General features: G+C 34.8%; 1 protein-coding gene across 2 annotated transcripts in view; it reads left to right on the top strand.

Annotated features, from left to right (window-relative positions):
- Nucleotides 1-14,564, top strand: part of SOX6 (SRY-box transcription factor 6) — a 326,300-nt gene that overhangs the window by 108,565 nt on the left and 203,171 nt on the right. For both annotated transcript variants that reach the window (XM_081345836.1, XM_081345835.1), the window contains exon 4: nt 7,639-7,728. In XM_081345836.1, the coding sequence (XP_081201962.1) occupies nt 7,639-7,728 (90 nt within the window). The remainder of the gene's footprint in view (nt 1-7,638; nt 7,729-14,564) is intronic.

Here is a 14,564-nt window from a genome sequence, read left to right as displayed (position 1 = left end):
ACCAGGTAAACTTTGCTCATGTAAGAACAAAAGGTTAATGCAGAGCAGACTACTAAAAGTTAATACGATGCAGACTGCTCAAAATAATCTGTGGAATTTCAGTAGGTAAATAACATAATCATTGCTGTAGGTCCATCCTAGTTATTCAGCTTACTTAATAAGTCTATAAAACTATAAAAACTATAAAACTATAATGTGGAATATTTGAATCTCTACAATATGTTAAGAAGGTACAGAGACTTGCTTGTTAAATGTCCGATACTTGTTAGGCAGTTGTGTACTTAATAATCAGTATTATAAAGGTAAGAGTATTTATATGTGTAGTGTAATACACCTTGAAAGTGACATACATATATGCATCCCGATTGGAATTTTAAGTAAATTATGTCTCTTTTATATTTTTTATATTTTTTATTTTTATTTTAATTCCATTTATATCCATCACCAGCATTTCATGTTACTTTGGGAATTAGAAATCCATTGTCAGTATAATGCAAACAGAAATAAGAGGCATATAATATAAAAATTCAGCCCACAGTAGGAAGGAAAGGAAACAATGAAATGAAAATACTCTTCTGACAGCTTCAAAATATACTTGCATGTAAACAGTTTTACTGATATGTTAAATAACTATCTGACATAAGATGTGGATTTGGCTACTACAATGCTCATGGAATCAACGCTTTCTAGAGTAAACCATATAATTCAATGTCCAAATAGTTGTCAGAAAGACAACTGTGTTTTCTCAAGAACTAAATATATTCTTTTATACTAATCCTGCATCTTTTTAGTCGAGCAGTCATTAGCATGTTTATAATGGTTCTAATTTAAAATGACATTTTCTGAATTTTATTCCTGAGTCATTTACAAATTGTTCATATTGGCTAAACAAAGGAAACAGATTGCATTTGATACTTAGTAATTTATCTGAAAGAAGAGAGGGTTAATTGTCTGAAAGTTTTTCTTTGTTTGGAAAAGTTCTGGGTCTCCCTCTCTTTCCCACTTTCTTTCTTCCAGAGGAGTGAGGAAAATGAAAAATTAGGAGCAGGGCAAGACTGACCACTCCTGAAGGGGAGTGTGGAACAGAATTTGAGCTGGCCCAAGATTATCTAAAACAGTTGGTGCATTCCTTAATGATCAAGTGGCTGAGAAGCTCAGCTCTCTCACAGAGCATCTGTGTTGATGTTTATATCTGTGCCTTGCTCTATGGGAAAAGCATGCTTTCTCCTATTTCTCTGCTAAAAATAAAAAGGAATAGAGCATTGTATGAGCTGTTTTTAGAGAACAAAAACATTGGAAAGGTGAAAGGTTTTGTTTTTTAGTAAATAAATTAAAAGAATAAATGTCAGGGCAGAATCTTGGGTTATCCCCATTTATGAGGATGGAAACAAAATGAGGGAGGGCGATTTAGTAGGGTATGGCATTTTATCTATGTGCACTGAAATGTTCATTATGTTTTTGTTTTGTTTTTTAAAAAAAGAGCTATCAGCTCTGTTCCCAGTCAAGCTCAGCTTAGATAACAAGCCTGGCAACAACTAATATTTATATCCCAGTATTTGGAAAGCCCAGAGTTTCAATCAGAGCTAGTAATAGTTTGGGAATATCTTAAGAGTTCCGAGTGGAAGGAATCTACTTTGCAGACCTCATTTTTGGAGTAGATTTAGAAAATTGTAACTGAAGTCTAAGCTCCAAATTTTAACTTAGCGTGAAAATATGTCTTACGAAAGAGGTACAAGATTATTATATATGTGGATTTGTTAAATCTTAGTATATAATGCTTAGACAAATTATTGTAGGAGGCCGAGTTTAAATGGCACATGACTGAAGATTCTTCCGTCTCTTTGCCTTCATCTTTTGATACCTTTTGAAGTTCTTCAGTCAAAGTCAGTGGTGGGATTCAGCCAGTTCGCACCACTTCGGCAGAACCGGTAGCTAATTTTTTTGTTGCCCAGACCCAGAATGGACTTCTAGAAGTGGCATCCACAGAGAGAACCAGTTGTTCACATATTTAAATCCCACCACTGGTCAAGGGGATTCCCAAAATGATGTTGCTATTCCTACCATAGCAATTTGGGAGCAATTGTCAAACTGTTTCCTAGTGAAAGTATCAAACACTTTAGCAGGGGATGTAAAACTTTCAAAAAAAGGAGGGATGTGCCATTAAGTCAGTGTAAATCCTTAGCATACTGGATTTTCTCTAGTATGAAAAAGAGGGCGTGCAACATAGCTTTCTTTGAATGATTAAAATAATCACATCTTGGCTTCTTTGGAAGTGGTTCCTGGTCTTCTCTACGTATATGTACGCGCTGACACAGTTCATTTGAGAAACATGAAAATAGCGGTTGCTTCATGTGATAGCTTTATCAGCGAACCCTGAGGTTTGCTGTCCCTTCGTTGCTTGCTATGTGAGGCAGCTGTTTCACTCTGAGTGACACAAACTGAGTAAATCAGGCAAAGCTGCCGGAAGTTTGCAGGTCAGCTTCTGTAAGGAAGGTCAAGTTGTTTTTTTTTTGATGGAATTAAAAGTTTACATGTGCAGGTTATAATAATGATGAAAACAAATAAGAGGTGCTTCAGATAATAACTGAAAAGGAAGGTAGGCATGCCGACGCAGATGAGTAAAGGAAAATTGCTAAACAAGATTTAAAATATAAAATCGGAAACCTCTACAAGGAGCAATTCTATCTATGTGGTCACTAGGAGTTCTGAAGGAACTTTATGGCACATAATTAATAATTTAATCAATCTTACAAGGAACGTGAGGAAAAAAGATTAGAAAAGAAAGGGGAATCTGAAAAAAACAAAGATGAATAAGCTGCTTTCAGCATTAGCACAAATAGAAAAAGAGTTACACTTGTCTGATTCCTCCAAAACAGGGGTCTTCAAACTTGGCCCTTTTATGACTTGTGGACTACAACTCCCAGAATTCCTCATAAAAGTGCCAAGTTTGAAGATCCCTGCTCCAAAACAATCATAGTTTGGTAAAAGAGGGTTAATATACATTGGAAATAATACAAAAGAAACTTGCTACCCTCCACTGCTACACAGAACCACATTAGGAGATATCAAATAGAGTTCTATTTCACATGTCAGGGAATGTGTAATTTGTAAAATTTTAATATAGCATAATAGGTGAACTGCTATGATTTAGAAATTTGTGCAATCTAAAGTACAATGGCTTTTTCAATGAATCGTCATTCAGTACTTGTGAATGAAGCCAGGATTTGGCTTTGAAATTGTTGCTTATTTTATGTTTTATTGGAATCTTTTTTTTCAAATGTCCCCCCTTTAATCTGGAGCTGATTTGTTCTAGATGAAATAAAATGAAATGGAAGCTGAATTAATAAGTTGGAGGAGGAAGCTGTCTGTATAAAACAGGCATAGTGCCAGCAGTATAGTCTGGATGGTTCTTACTATGACCAGTCACTTTCAATTTGGCCCAGTAAAGTTAATGTATTATTATTTTGTTCTATTTCACTGTGACTTTGCATGCTGAAATTGATATTATAATTCAAGGAAGTTCTAATTAGAGTTTGCCCCTAATTTTGTAAATACTACTCTGGCCACTTGTATATTTTAAAGTGATTTTAATAGTCTTATTCTGATGCTTTGTTTTTAATACCATTTGCTTGATTGTCTCTGAATGTAAAGATGAATCGTAAAACTGAATTAAACAGTAAGTAAGATGGGACATTTTACATGATATAATGACTGTTTGAATTGATAATTAAAGTGTAAAGTCAGTGTTGAAATGGAGTATATGAAAGAAGAGAAACTTCAGAAATCCGGAGGTATTTTGAATGTAATGATCATTCTTCATTGCTCCACTTGTAAATATAGACTGAACCTTAATAATGTAAATAGAAATTGGTTGTTTTCCTCCAATATAAATATTGTTTTCTTGGGTATGATTTCAAGAGAGCTGCTTATGTTTCAGATATTGCTAGATTCCTCTCCATCACCGAAGATTTTTTTATTGCAATATAGGGAAAGAAGAGATTTGTTTGAAATTGGTTTTCTGCAAACTCCTCCATGTATTGCTTAAAATATTTCACACATTTCCAATAATTAATAAATCATTAATGTGTTTATCTTTTGTGTCTATGCCTAGACATTGCCAAGATTGTATGTAAATAAACCATGTTTTAGATATAATAAAAGTCAATATCAGATTACTGTATGATAAACAACAATATGCTTTTAAAGAAGTGTATTTTAAAAAGTGAGCTTTTCACGGCAGTTATAGTTTTCAATTATATGGATTATATAAATGTATACTTTATTGAGATGTAATAAGTTTAAGGTGATATGAAATAATAATGTCTGAAAGCCAGGTCTTTAATCGTTAAGTTTTCTTTTAAAACCACATTTCTTTGCATCTAAGAAGTTAGGAATACCCTTAAACTGAATTATTTTGCTTTTCTTCCTTCTCCATCCAGAAATTAGAAGGAAAAGGCAAAGTTGAGGCATTATGAAGTATACTTTAGGCTTATGTAGAAAATATTGATCTTTTCCAGATTTTTCCTTCTGCTAGTTCATGGGAGTTTATTGGTATAATAATAGTTCAATTTTAGCACACTCCACCATTTTGTAACATTATTTCCATGGTTTAATATTTAAGAATTTTGGATGAATTTGCCCAATTATAAAATTTTAGATATTTTCTTCCCAAACCATAAAATCATGAAGACATGTCATATCAGAACAATTTAATTCTATCAGTTTCATTTATTGATTTTAAAAATAAAAGCTGGTTGTTGTGTGGAAAAGGATATGTAAAAGCTTGTTAGTATATGGAAAAGAAATTTACAAAGAAACAAACATTTGTGAAAAAGCACCTTTGGGACAACCATGACCTGGATGACTGAGAATCTCCATATACATTTCTCATTTTTTCTCTTTTGAAATTTCTTATAAGATTCTAGAAAATTAATGCTGCCTGAATGTGCCTTAATTCTCTAATATATTTTACACTAATATCTGAATACAGTAGTGGTAATAATAGTGATATTGGGAGAAAGCCTCTTAGCTTAAATACTGTTACTTTATGTACATATCAGCTTAAAGCCAACATTGTTTTGTGGGGGTGAGGATGATTAAAATTTTGTCTGGGCACAAGAGAGTCATCTTTATAAACTGATAGTATCACAGGCAACAAATTATAATGTTCTATTGATAATTGGTGGTTAGTTGATGCTTCTATTATCTGGCCAAAATTCATAAGAGTAATAAAAGCTTGTGATTGTTAAGATTAAATTGTTTGTTGTATGGTGTAACAAGTATTATAATGCTGCCTTTCACAACTTAAAGCCTCTTAATTTTGTTCCCGCTCATTGTTTTTTCTTTCCTTCCATTTTAAAAGGATATAATTAGTAAATTGGCTTTCCTACTAAAATACTACTTGGTGGAAAAGAAACAAGTGGCATTTTCTTTCCAAGAATGTACACATACTCTTGTAGACAAAACTTGGAAAAAAGTTTTGCAGCAATCTTTTTTTCTGATAAATTGGTAATATGTATGCAGTTACAGGACTGATTATTTTTTTACAAAGGTTGGCTACATGCAGATGTTATTCTAAACTGTTATTTAAAGCTTTTCCAAAAATGAGCAATAGTGAGCCTCAGAGAAGTGATGATATTTTTTATTGTTTAAGATTATATTTTAAATGAACTGCAATTTTACCTACTATGTTTATCAGGAGTACAGAAAGCAAGTACACAAAGGCAAAAGGAAAAGCCATAATTAAAATTTGGGCCAAAGTCATTACTAGTTGCCACATGGATGGAATTGATATAGTTTGGGGCAGGAGTGTCAAACTGCCGGCCCATGGGCCAGTTGCATCATACAGAGGCCATGCCCACCCCAGCTCCGGCAATGCAAAAAAAGTCATGATATGTCGTGACACGTCATGTGATGCGGCGAGTTTGACACCTGTGGTTAGGGCATAGATTGAAACACCAGGCAGCTGATTGATTTTCTTTCTTTCTTTTGGAATAATGGTGGGTAGAACAACAGTCTTGGGTCCAATTCAGAATAGAACAATAACATAAGTCCTCCTATCAACAGAAGGTCAGTAGGCATGTGAGCAGGCAACCTAAAACCCTATTTTGTGACTTGGGTTCATTACAGGTGAGAGTACTTGGCTGGGAAGATAACTACCATGTGATTTTTTAATAAATTGCAGACACCCCCCCTCCTTAGATTTATCCTGCATGTCCCTCTTTACCATCAGTAAGATTGGTTCAAACCACTGTTCCAGCAGACAGTAAAGTTGATTTTACTGTGATTGGAAAGAAAATGACAAATATGTGGTTTGTTCTCCCTCTTACATGCACTCATCAATTCTCAAAAGTCAGAATCAGATCAGAGTTGGAAGGTCTGTTGGAGGTCTTCTATTCTAGCTCTCTGCTCAAGCAGGAGATCCCGTACCATTTCAGGCAAGTGACTGTCTGGTCTCTTCTTAAAAACCTCCAGTGATGAAGCAACCACAACTTCTGACAGCAAACTGTTCCACTGGTTAATTGTCCTCACTTTTAGGAAGTTTCTCCTTAAGATCCATAGTGGCGCAGTGGTTAGAATGCTACTTCTGCTGACTGCTGGCTGCTATCAGCTTGGCAGTTTGACTCTCACTGGCTCAAGGTAGCCTCAGCCTTCCATCCTTCCGAGGTTGATAAAATGAGGACCCAGATTGTTTGCGGGCAATATGCTGACTCTATAAATCACTTAGAGAGGGCTGTAAAGCACTGTGAAGAGGTTTATAAGTCTAACTGTTGTTGCTATTAATTCCAGTTTGCTTCTCTCCTTGATTTGTTTCCATCCATTGTTTCTTGTCCGGCTTTGGTGCTTTGGAAAATAAATTGACCCCCTCCTCTTTGTGCAGCCTCTCAAATACGGGAATATTGCTATTATGTCCCCGCTACACATATCTATACTTTGTTTTGACTGTGTATTCAGTTAAACTTTTGTCTTGTGACATGTTTGTTTGAATTCCAGCAAAAATAGCTTTTTGCTGTAATAATTAAGGTGCTGGATTAGAAGTAGGGAGATCCAAGTTCATGTTTACCTTCAGCCACAGAAGCTCATCAAGTGACTTTGGGCTAGTCACTTTGTCCAGGCCAGTCTAACAGACAAGGTTGTGGTTGTTATGGGGTAAAATAGGAGGAAAAAATAACAATGAAGGCCAGCCCGATCTATACAAAAGTCAGAGTGCAAATGTAATGAATAAATTAATGAATGCACAAACTTTCCACAACACAAAGATATATAAACAAACTGTGGACAATATGCATAACACAAGCTTTCTAGTGTCCTCTTTAAAAGAGGGTGGTGGTGGTGGTGGTGGAAATTAAAACTGTCCCTATTTTACTTGAGTGCTCCTGAGAACTTGGATGCTTCTCCTGTAAATTCCTCTGGAAGGTTAGGACAATATAGTTCTGGCATCATTCTTTATTTAGAAAGCTGGATATATTTTTATTCCTTGACTGTCTTCAAGTACATCAGCAGTTAATAGGATGCCACTGTCATAATTTAGGAGGCATGGCATTTCCTTGAGGCCACATTTTCTGGAAAAGGCTGCTCAAACTGTTTGCCTGTTAATTTCATATTAACTTTTGCTAATACTTTCACCTTTCTTTATAGATTCATCTTGCATGGAAAAACTACTTTCTAAAGACTGGAAGGAAAAAATGGAGAGATTAAACACAAGTGAACTCCTTGGAGAAATAAAAGGTAAACTCTAATGTGGATACAATGTCTTAATCTAGAGGAGTAGTTCTCTAAAAAGATTGATGGGTGATAAATTCCCAGGAATGATCATCCAAACTTTATATGTAATTTGAAAGAAATGGGCTTTCAGGGCAGCAGTTCCTTTAGAATGTTTGGGTTTATATCCACGTGGATTTTATTTTGTATTTAGCCTTCTCTCAGTGCTGATGAACTCTGTGGAATGAGATTGATTTTGATGCCTGCGTTGGAAATCTGCTTGATACATTTATGACAAAGCAGCTACCTCTTATTAAGCAGGATCTTGGGAACTCACTGCCACAATCTTTTTTTTAACTTAAATTCCCTTAGATCAGGGGTGTCAAACTGCTGGCCAGTGGGCTGGACGCATCATCTGTAAGCCGCGCCCACCCCATTGCCGCCAATGGCAAAACCGTCCCGATAGTTGCGTGACATCTTGTGACATCGCGAGTTTGACATGTCTGCCTTAGATAGTGTAGTCATGGGTGGTTTATGAAAAAAAAACTTGTTGCATTTTTGATTGAGAACAAAAATCAGGGCTTTGGGTTTCATATTTCTTTTGTATAACTATTTTTTTCCTCTTGGAATTATTGATAATTGTAACCAACTTTGTGAAGCAAGAAATAATTTAAAAACAAACTAAAACGATTAAAGAATCCCAAATAAAAGAAATAAAGGTGTGGTCTTGTGACGAAGAACTGCTCTTTGCACTGATGGCTAATGAGAATTCTTTATTTTAATTTCCCAGTTCTTTACTTTAGAAAGAAGAAGTTGTTTGGAGAATAAATGAAATTTGTATTCTTCTTTTAATACATTTCTGCTTCAAGACAGTTTGAGTTATGGGGAAAGGCTGCCAGGGTAAAAAAAATGGGGGGGGGGGAAAGGGAAAATCAACCATTTTTTTCTGCCAGTATTACACATTTTGTAACAATACAACATATAGAATAAAAGGTAAATGTTGCAAAATAGACATCATTTTAGCATTAGATTTTGTAGTGTGTGAGCATTTTTTTTCTTAGATGAGACTTTAAAAATAGCTTCCTGTCTCCATGGGCAGTTAGTCTGTTAGCAATATTTTATAAGAGGACCTATTCTTGATCAAGCCAAAGGCTTATTCTAGCTCTAGCTTTGTTCCTATTGTTGGCAGCTAAATGCCTGTGGGAAGCCCAAAATCAATCTGCAAGCGCAAAAACATTCCCTCATGTTCTTGTGCAAGTAATATCTCAGTGCTGGACTCAATATATAGCCATTATAATAGCCTATGATAGTCATCGACATCCATATTTTCCATGAATTAATATCCTTTTAAAACTTTCCAAGTTGATTCTAGAGTTTCACCAGATAATTCTCCAGTATGTATCCCAATGTAAAGACTGAATTATATTTAATACCTTCTCTCTCATGGTCTTGCGTATCACTTTTAATTAGTTTTGTAGAATGTTCTAATTGTAGGTTTTATTGTATGTTGTCCACTTAATGTGAGATGGGCAACCAGATAAATTTGATGAATAAAATAAATTAAAAATGAATAAAAATTCTTTTCTATCTTACCAATTTGTTTTGTTTGCATGCATCTGTTAGGCAGGAGACATTATCAGAGGATTATATCTCTAAACAGCTAAATCCTAGTAAGATTCTTGAGAAAAAAATGATCCAGGATAAATAACTTGTGATCAAGGGGATCCTTTCCAGTATACCAGGATTAATAATGCACCTCTACTCTTTTCTAAAGAGCAGCTACTTCTTGCCTAATAGGGCTATTTCAGAGAACAGTGGATTCTTCTGGCTATTTAGAAAACCTGGCTATCTGGTTAGAGCACGGGTGTCAAACTCGCCATGTCACGTGATGTGTCGTGATCTATCACGACTCTTTTTGCACTGCTGGCAATGGGGTGGTATGATGAAACCAGCCCACAGGCCAGCAGTTTGACACCCCTGGGTTAGAGGATGCAGAATTTGGGGCATGTGTGCCAGTGGCTAGTATAGGAGTGCCTGCTGCTTCTCACAGGAAACAAATTGCTGTAGTCCAGTCTAATCCATGTAGATGGCAATTTGGAGTGTTAATAGATTTTTAGGAAATTTTATAGGAGTACATTTGTGGAAGGGTGTATTTGTAAATATAAAAAATTCATGACCTTAGCCTCTTGGGTTCCTTATTAGAATGCTTATTGGATTTGTCCTCAAAACCAGTCCCAGAACTTTATTTGAAGATTCGAAAAAGATTTCAAATCCTTTTCTGACATCCTTCTGAAGAACCAAACAGAGTACACCCCTGTCCAATTAAGGGGCTTCCCCCCCTTAAGTATGTCTTATTTCTCCTTTAATTTCTCTTATTTCTCTCTTAATTCCCTCCTATATTCTTTTCTTCTTGAACCTCTTATTTCTTCCCCTCCACTTCAAACTGTCCAAATTTTCATTTTATATTACTTAATAAAAAGAATATGGTTATTTATCCCCATTAATTGTTTGTTTTGTAACAGCTTACATTAATCTTAAAACATAAAATTAACATATATCAATCCACGGCCTGAAGCATAATTATTCCACTGACATATTCCGGTCACATGTTTATTTTAATTGGCATATAATCTCCTTTAAGATCATATAAAGAAGTTATGATTCTTCCACCAGTCTAACAAAAGGGTGGATTGTGAATACTTTCAGCAACGGGTTCTAGCGTCCATTTCTGGAGGAACTTACTACTGAAACATAAACTGTATTTATAGGCATTGTGGCTTAAATGTCACATGTGGTCTTTGTATAGCATGTTCTATTTTGGGATCGACATTGACTGATGTGAATAGCTTTGCCCACTGAAGAAAGGCATTTTGCATTGTGAAGTGCTCTGAGTACAAAAATGACCAGTAGACTCTTTACATTTCTCCCTGGGTTTTAAATGACTTCACATAAGGAGATATTTTCAAATCGAACCAGTGTGGTGGTGGTTATGTGGATTATTTGTAATTTCAGTCGCATAATAATAGTTAACAAACAGGAAGGTTTATGCAGGTTTCTAGACTTTAAAAGCTTGGCAAAGAAGTTCAACTCTGTAAGAGATTCCATCTACAATGTAGGCAAAATCTGTATTGAATTTCATGCTGATGGAAATAGAACTTTCTCCTTTTAGGAGCTAGGAGAAGGACAGCCATGAAGTATAATGGCATGCATACTTTAATTGTGATGCTTTTCTGGAATCATGTTGGGACCACCCTGGGAACGTTGTTGTGCTATGTTGTGGTTACAAGTGCTACCTCTTGTTTTAAGAGGGGGAATAATTACTTTGGAATTAAGAATTCAAAAATGGAAAATATGGGTAAGCTGTCAGAAGTTCAAAATCCATGATAACAGAAAACACAAGATCAACCTGAATAAAAGGTTACCATGTTAGTTTGCTTTGCAGTTTATTTGAGATGTGTTGAGATTATTTCTTTAACAGTGCAAAACCACTTTTGGCATGTCGTGAGTGTATACAATAGCTTACTTTATAAATATATATCTTGCATATATATCACAGAAGCAGCCATAGGTTTTTAATTATGCCACTTTGTATGGTTGTAGACATTTCAAAGCTCCCCTTTGTGCTCTGTGTTATAAATGTCTTTTACTTCTTTTGAAGTCTACATGATATACATATGAGCAATTAAAAACACAGCTCAGGCTTGGAGACACTGGGTCTTCTTAATTAAACCTCAAACAAAAGCTACAAGCAAAAAACCCCTCAGTTGTATTAGAGTCATTGTTAACTGCTAGGCTTTAGAAAATAAATATACAGGAAAAAGATCAGTTGGTTCCAATTAGAGAAATCAGTGTAAATATTGAATACAAGGGGCCAGGGGAAACCCCTTAAAATTAATACCAGGTCCTAATTAGTAATATACTACAGGGCATAACTTTATTTTTAGTAATGAATTTATTAAAGTGATCAGATGGCCAAAATGTGTATGTGTTTTAGGGTTACTATTTCATAAAAATTGATGGGAAAAGAAATAAAGTTGGTCAAAGCTACAGCCATCCCAAATTAAATATATTCGTGTTATATTAATATCTGTGGAAAAGTTTGTAAATGTACTCTTTTCTAAATTGAGTTGGGAAATAAAGTCCTTAATTTTAAGCTAAAATGTATAGTTAAGTAACATTGCTTATGCATATTAAAGTGAGCGCTGATAAAGTCAGGGAACTGTACTTTAAACTTCACAATTGAGCACCCCTGAAGACTGTATGGAGTCACTTTTTTGTACTGTCCATTTGAAAACATCAAAGGTGTGAAGCATTTTCAAGGTTGGGAATGGTTTCAGAACAATGATCCTTTTTTGTATTCATTAGATGATGTGGGCAGGGCGTGCCTTCTAAGGCTGGCCTTATTTTTTTTATGTATTTTATATACATGTATATCATGAAAATTATACTTGTCATTTCCTAAGCAGTAGGAAGCGTGACTTTTGTATTTCTGTCTGTCTTTACTGTACAAAAAAATAAATAAAATAAAATAAAATTCAACTCTGTTTATTATTTTCTTGTGTCTTTGCCTTCTATATTCATAAGCTGACTGATCTAGAGCAGAGGTCCCCAACCTTTTGGGCACCAGAGACCGGTTCCGTGGGGAAAGGTTTTTCCACAGACTACAGAGAGTGTGGTTTTGTGTGCTGCCTGCATCGCACGGATGGGGCTTTGCTTGTTTGTGCGGACTGGTTGCTGGCATGCCACGGCCCGGTACTGGTCCAAGGACTGGGGGGTTGGGGACCCCTGATCTAGGGTATAGGCAATGCTTAAAAAAATATTTCAATTAGGCAGGAAAAAAAGCTATACATAGTCATATTTGTTTGTGTCATGTAGCATGGCTAATTGCACAGTTCTGTTGGATGCTGGTGAGGATTTTACAGTGCAAAAGATGAAATGGAAGTATCATGTTGTTATGTGTGCAATAGATTATAGACTGCTCTATTGAATACATCTTGTGGAATTGGCTGCCAGCAAATTGTAGTTTTATCCCTTGTCTCTTTAAATCTAATTTGACATGTTTAGATTTGAATTATGAAAAACAAATGCTATAGAATAATCATTCCGTTATATACATGGGGGGTTATACTATGCTAAGCCATTATTTGCTTAGCCATAGTTTATTTAATAAATCATAATTGTCTAAGTTCACATGATATGCTAAAACTATCTTGCTCAACTATATTATATCTTAGTGTATTATGTGGATTCACTCATATAAAGTAATAGTTTTGACATGTAATATGAATATTTTTCTTATTTGATTTAATATTGGGGCATTAATCATATATATTTGGCCACCTTAATACTAAACATCACAATGCCTTGAAAACTTTGAAGGAAAATAATCCTGGCATTTATAAAGTTGCTTTATAGACTGATCAGTGTGCTTGCTTATGTTTAGAACAAATTGTAATGCCTATTAAGATTTGTTTAAATAGGTTTCCATCACAACAGGTGCACAATTATTTTATGAGTAAAATATTATAAGCTTTCTAAATTAGCCAGGGCAAAATGCAAGTTGCTTGATTAAATAATCAAATCTGGTGCTTAAAATGCACCTGATTTCCACAGGAATTTCAAGATTCAAAGTTTCAGTCTATTTGGAAGGTTTTCTTCTACTCTATAGAAATTATAGTAAGTAAGCAAATGCTTACAGTTGTGCTTTACATAATTTGTCTTATATTGTACGGAGAGGGAAAACCACTAAATTGGAGTTAATACAGTAAGAAGATTTGCTGAGTGTATTAGATCCTATATTAAAAATAGGGAAATGTCATGCATAATGGTTTGATAGTGTCCAATTATTTAGAATAAGGCTACTACAACGGGGCTGCTAAAATCTGTCTGGTCATTAGCAAAGAAGTAAGGTTTGTTTTTTTCCTGTCTGCTTTTTTGCTGCTGTCTAGCATTTTCCAAATTTTGCAAACCCAGATAAAGTAGATCTAATCTAGAAATGTAAGTCTTCAATTTATTAATACAATGCTAATTCTTATTACTACAGCATTGTTTAGTACAGTCTTCTCACAGTGGGATGTAATAATAAATCAATAAATCTTAAACTCATGTATGTTTAAACATTCTAGGCAACATCCATTTTTATATAGCTTATTATGCTTGGATAGGTTTTTACATTGAGGTAAGAAAATACAGGCAAAATCATTTGGACTGAAGTGTAGATGTGCCATTTGCACAGTTGAAGATACATTCATTTGGTACATATTTACAAGTACTGAATGTTCTATGATTTTGAATTCTCACTTGATAGCTACTATGCAAATGGGCTTACAAACTGACATAAACTGAGAATATCAGAAAAAGGGTGGCACCAATTACAAAAGCTATCTTATCTACTCTACTATGTTGAAAAAACAATAGTTTTGGCTTGGACTTCATAACAGCCTAGAAAGTTGCTTTACATCAAGTCAAGCTATTTGTCATTCTTGCCCAATCTTATCTTATTGACTGGCATTAGCTTTCCAAAGTCTTAACAGAGAAGCCATCAGTTGTTTATCTACTTACCTTCTAGATTAATAGATCCTGCCAATGTCTCATATCTTCTAAGATGTACGATCTTACCTATGATTTTCTAAATGCCAAGCTTTTGCTCACTTTCATCCCCAATATTGATAACTGTAAAATATATTGATAAAATAATATTCTAGCATAAAAATTAAATTATAACCAATCAAATTATCTTAATGGATTGAGTACTGGTGTATATTTACACACAAATGTGCACATTCACACACACATAGACATCCAACAAACACATTTTTTTCCTCTCTTCAGTGTTGAAGAAAGAATCTGGAAGAATTCCAAAC

This window comes from Vipera berus (genome assembly GCF_964194415.1).
Source record: "Vipera berus genome assembly, chromosome: 1".
NCBI classification, from domain to species: domain Eukaryota; kingdom Metazoa; phylum Chordata; class Lepidosauria; order Squamata; family Viperidae; genus Vipera; species Vipera berus.
Note: the sequence above shows the minus strand (reverse complement) of the source record. Positions and strands in the feature narration are given on the sequence as shown.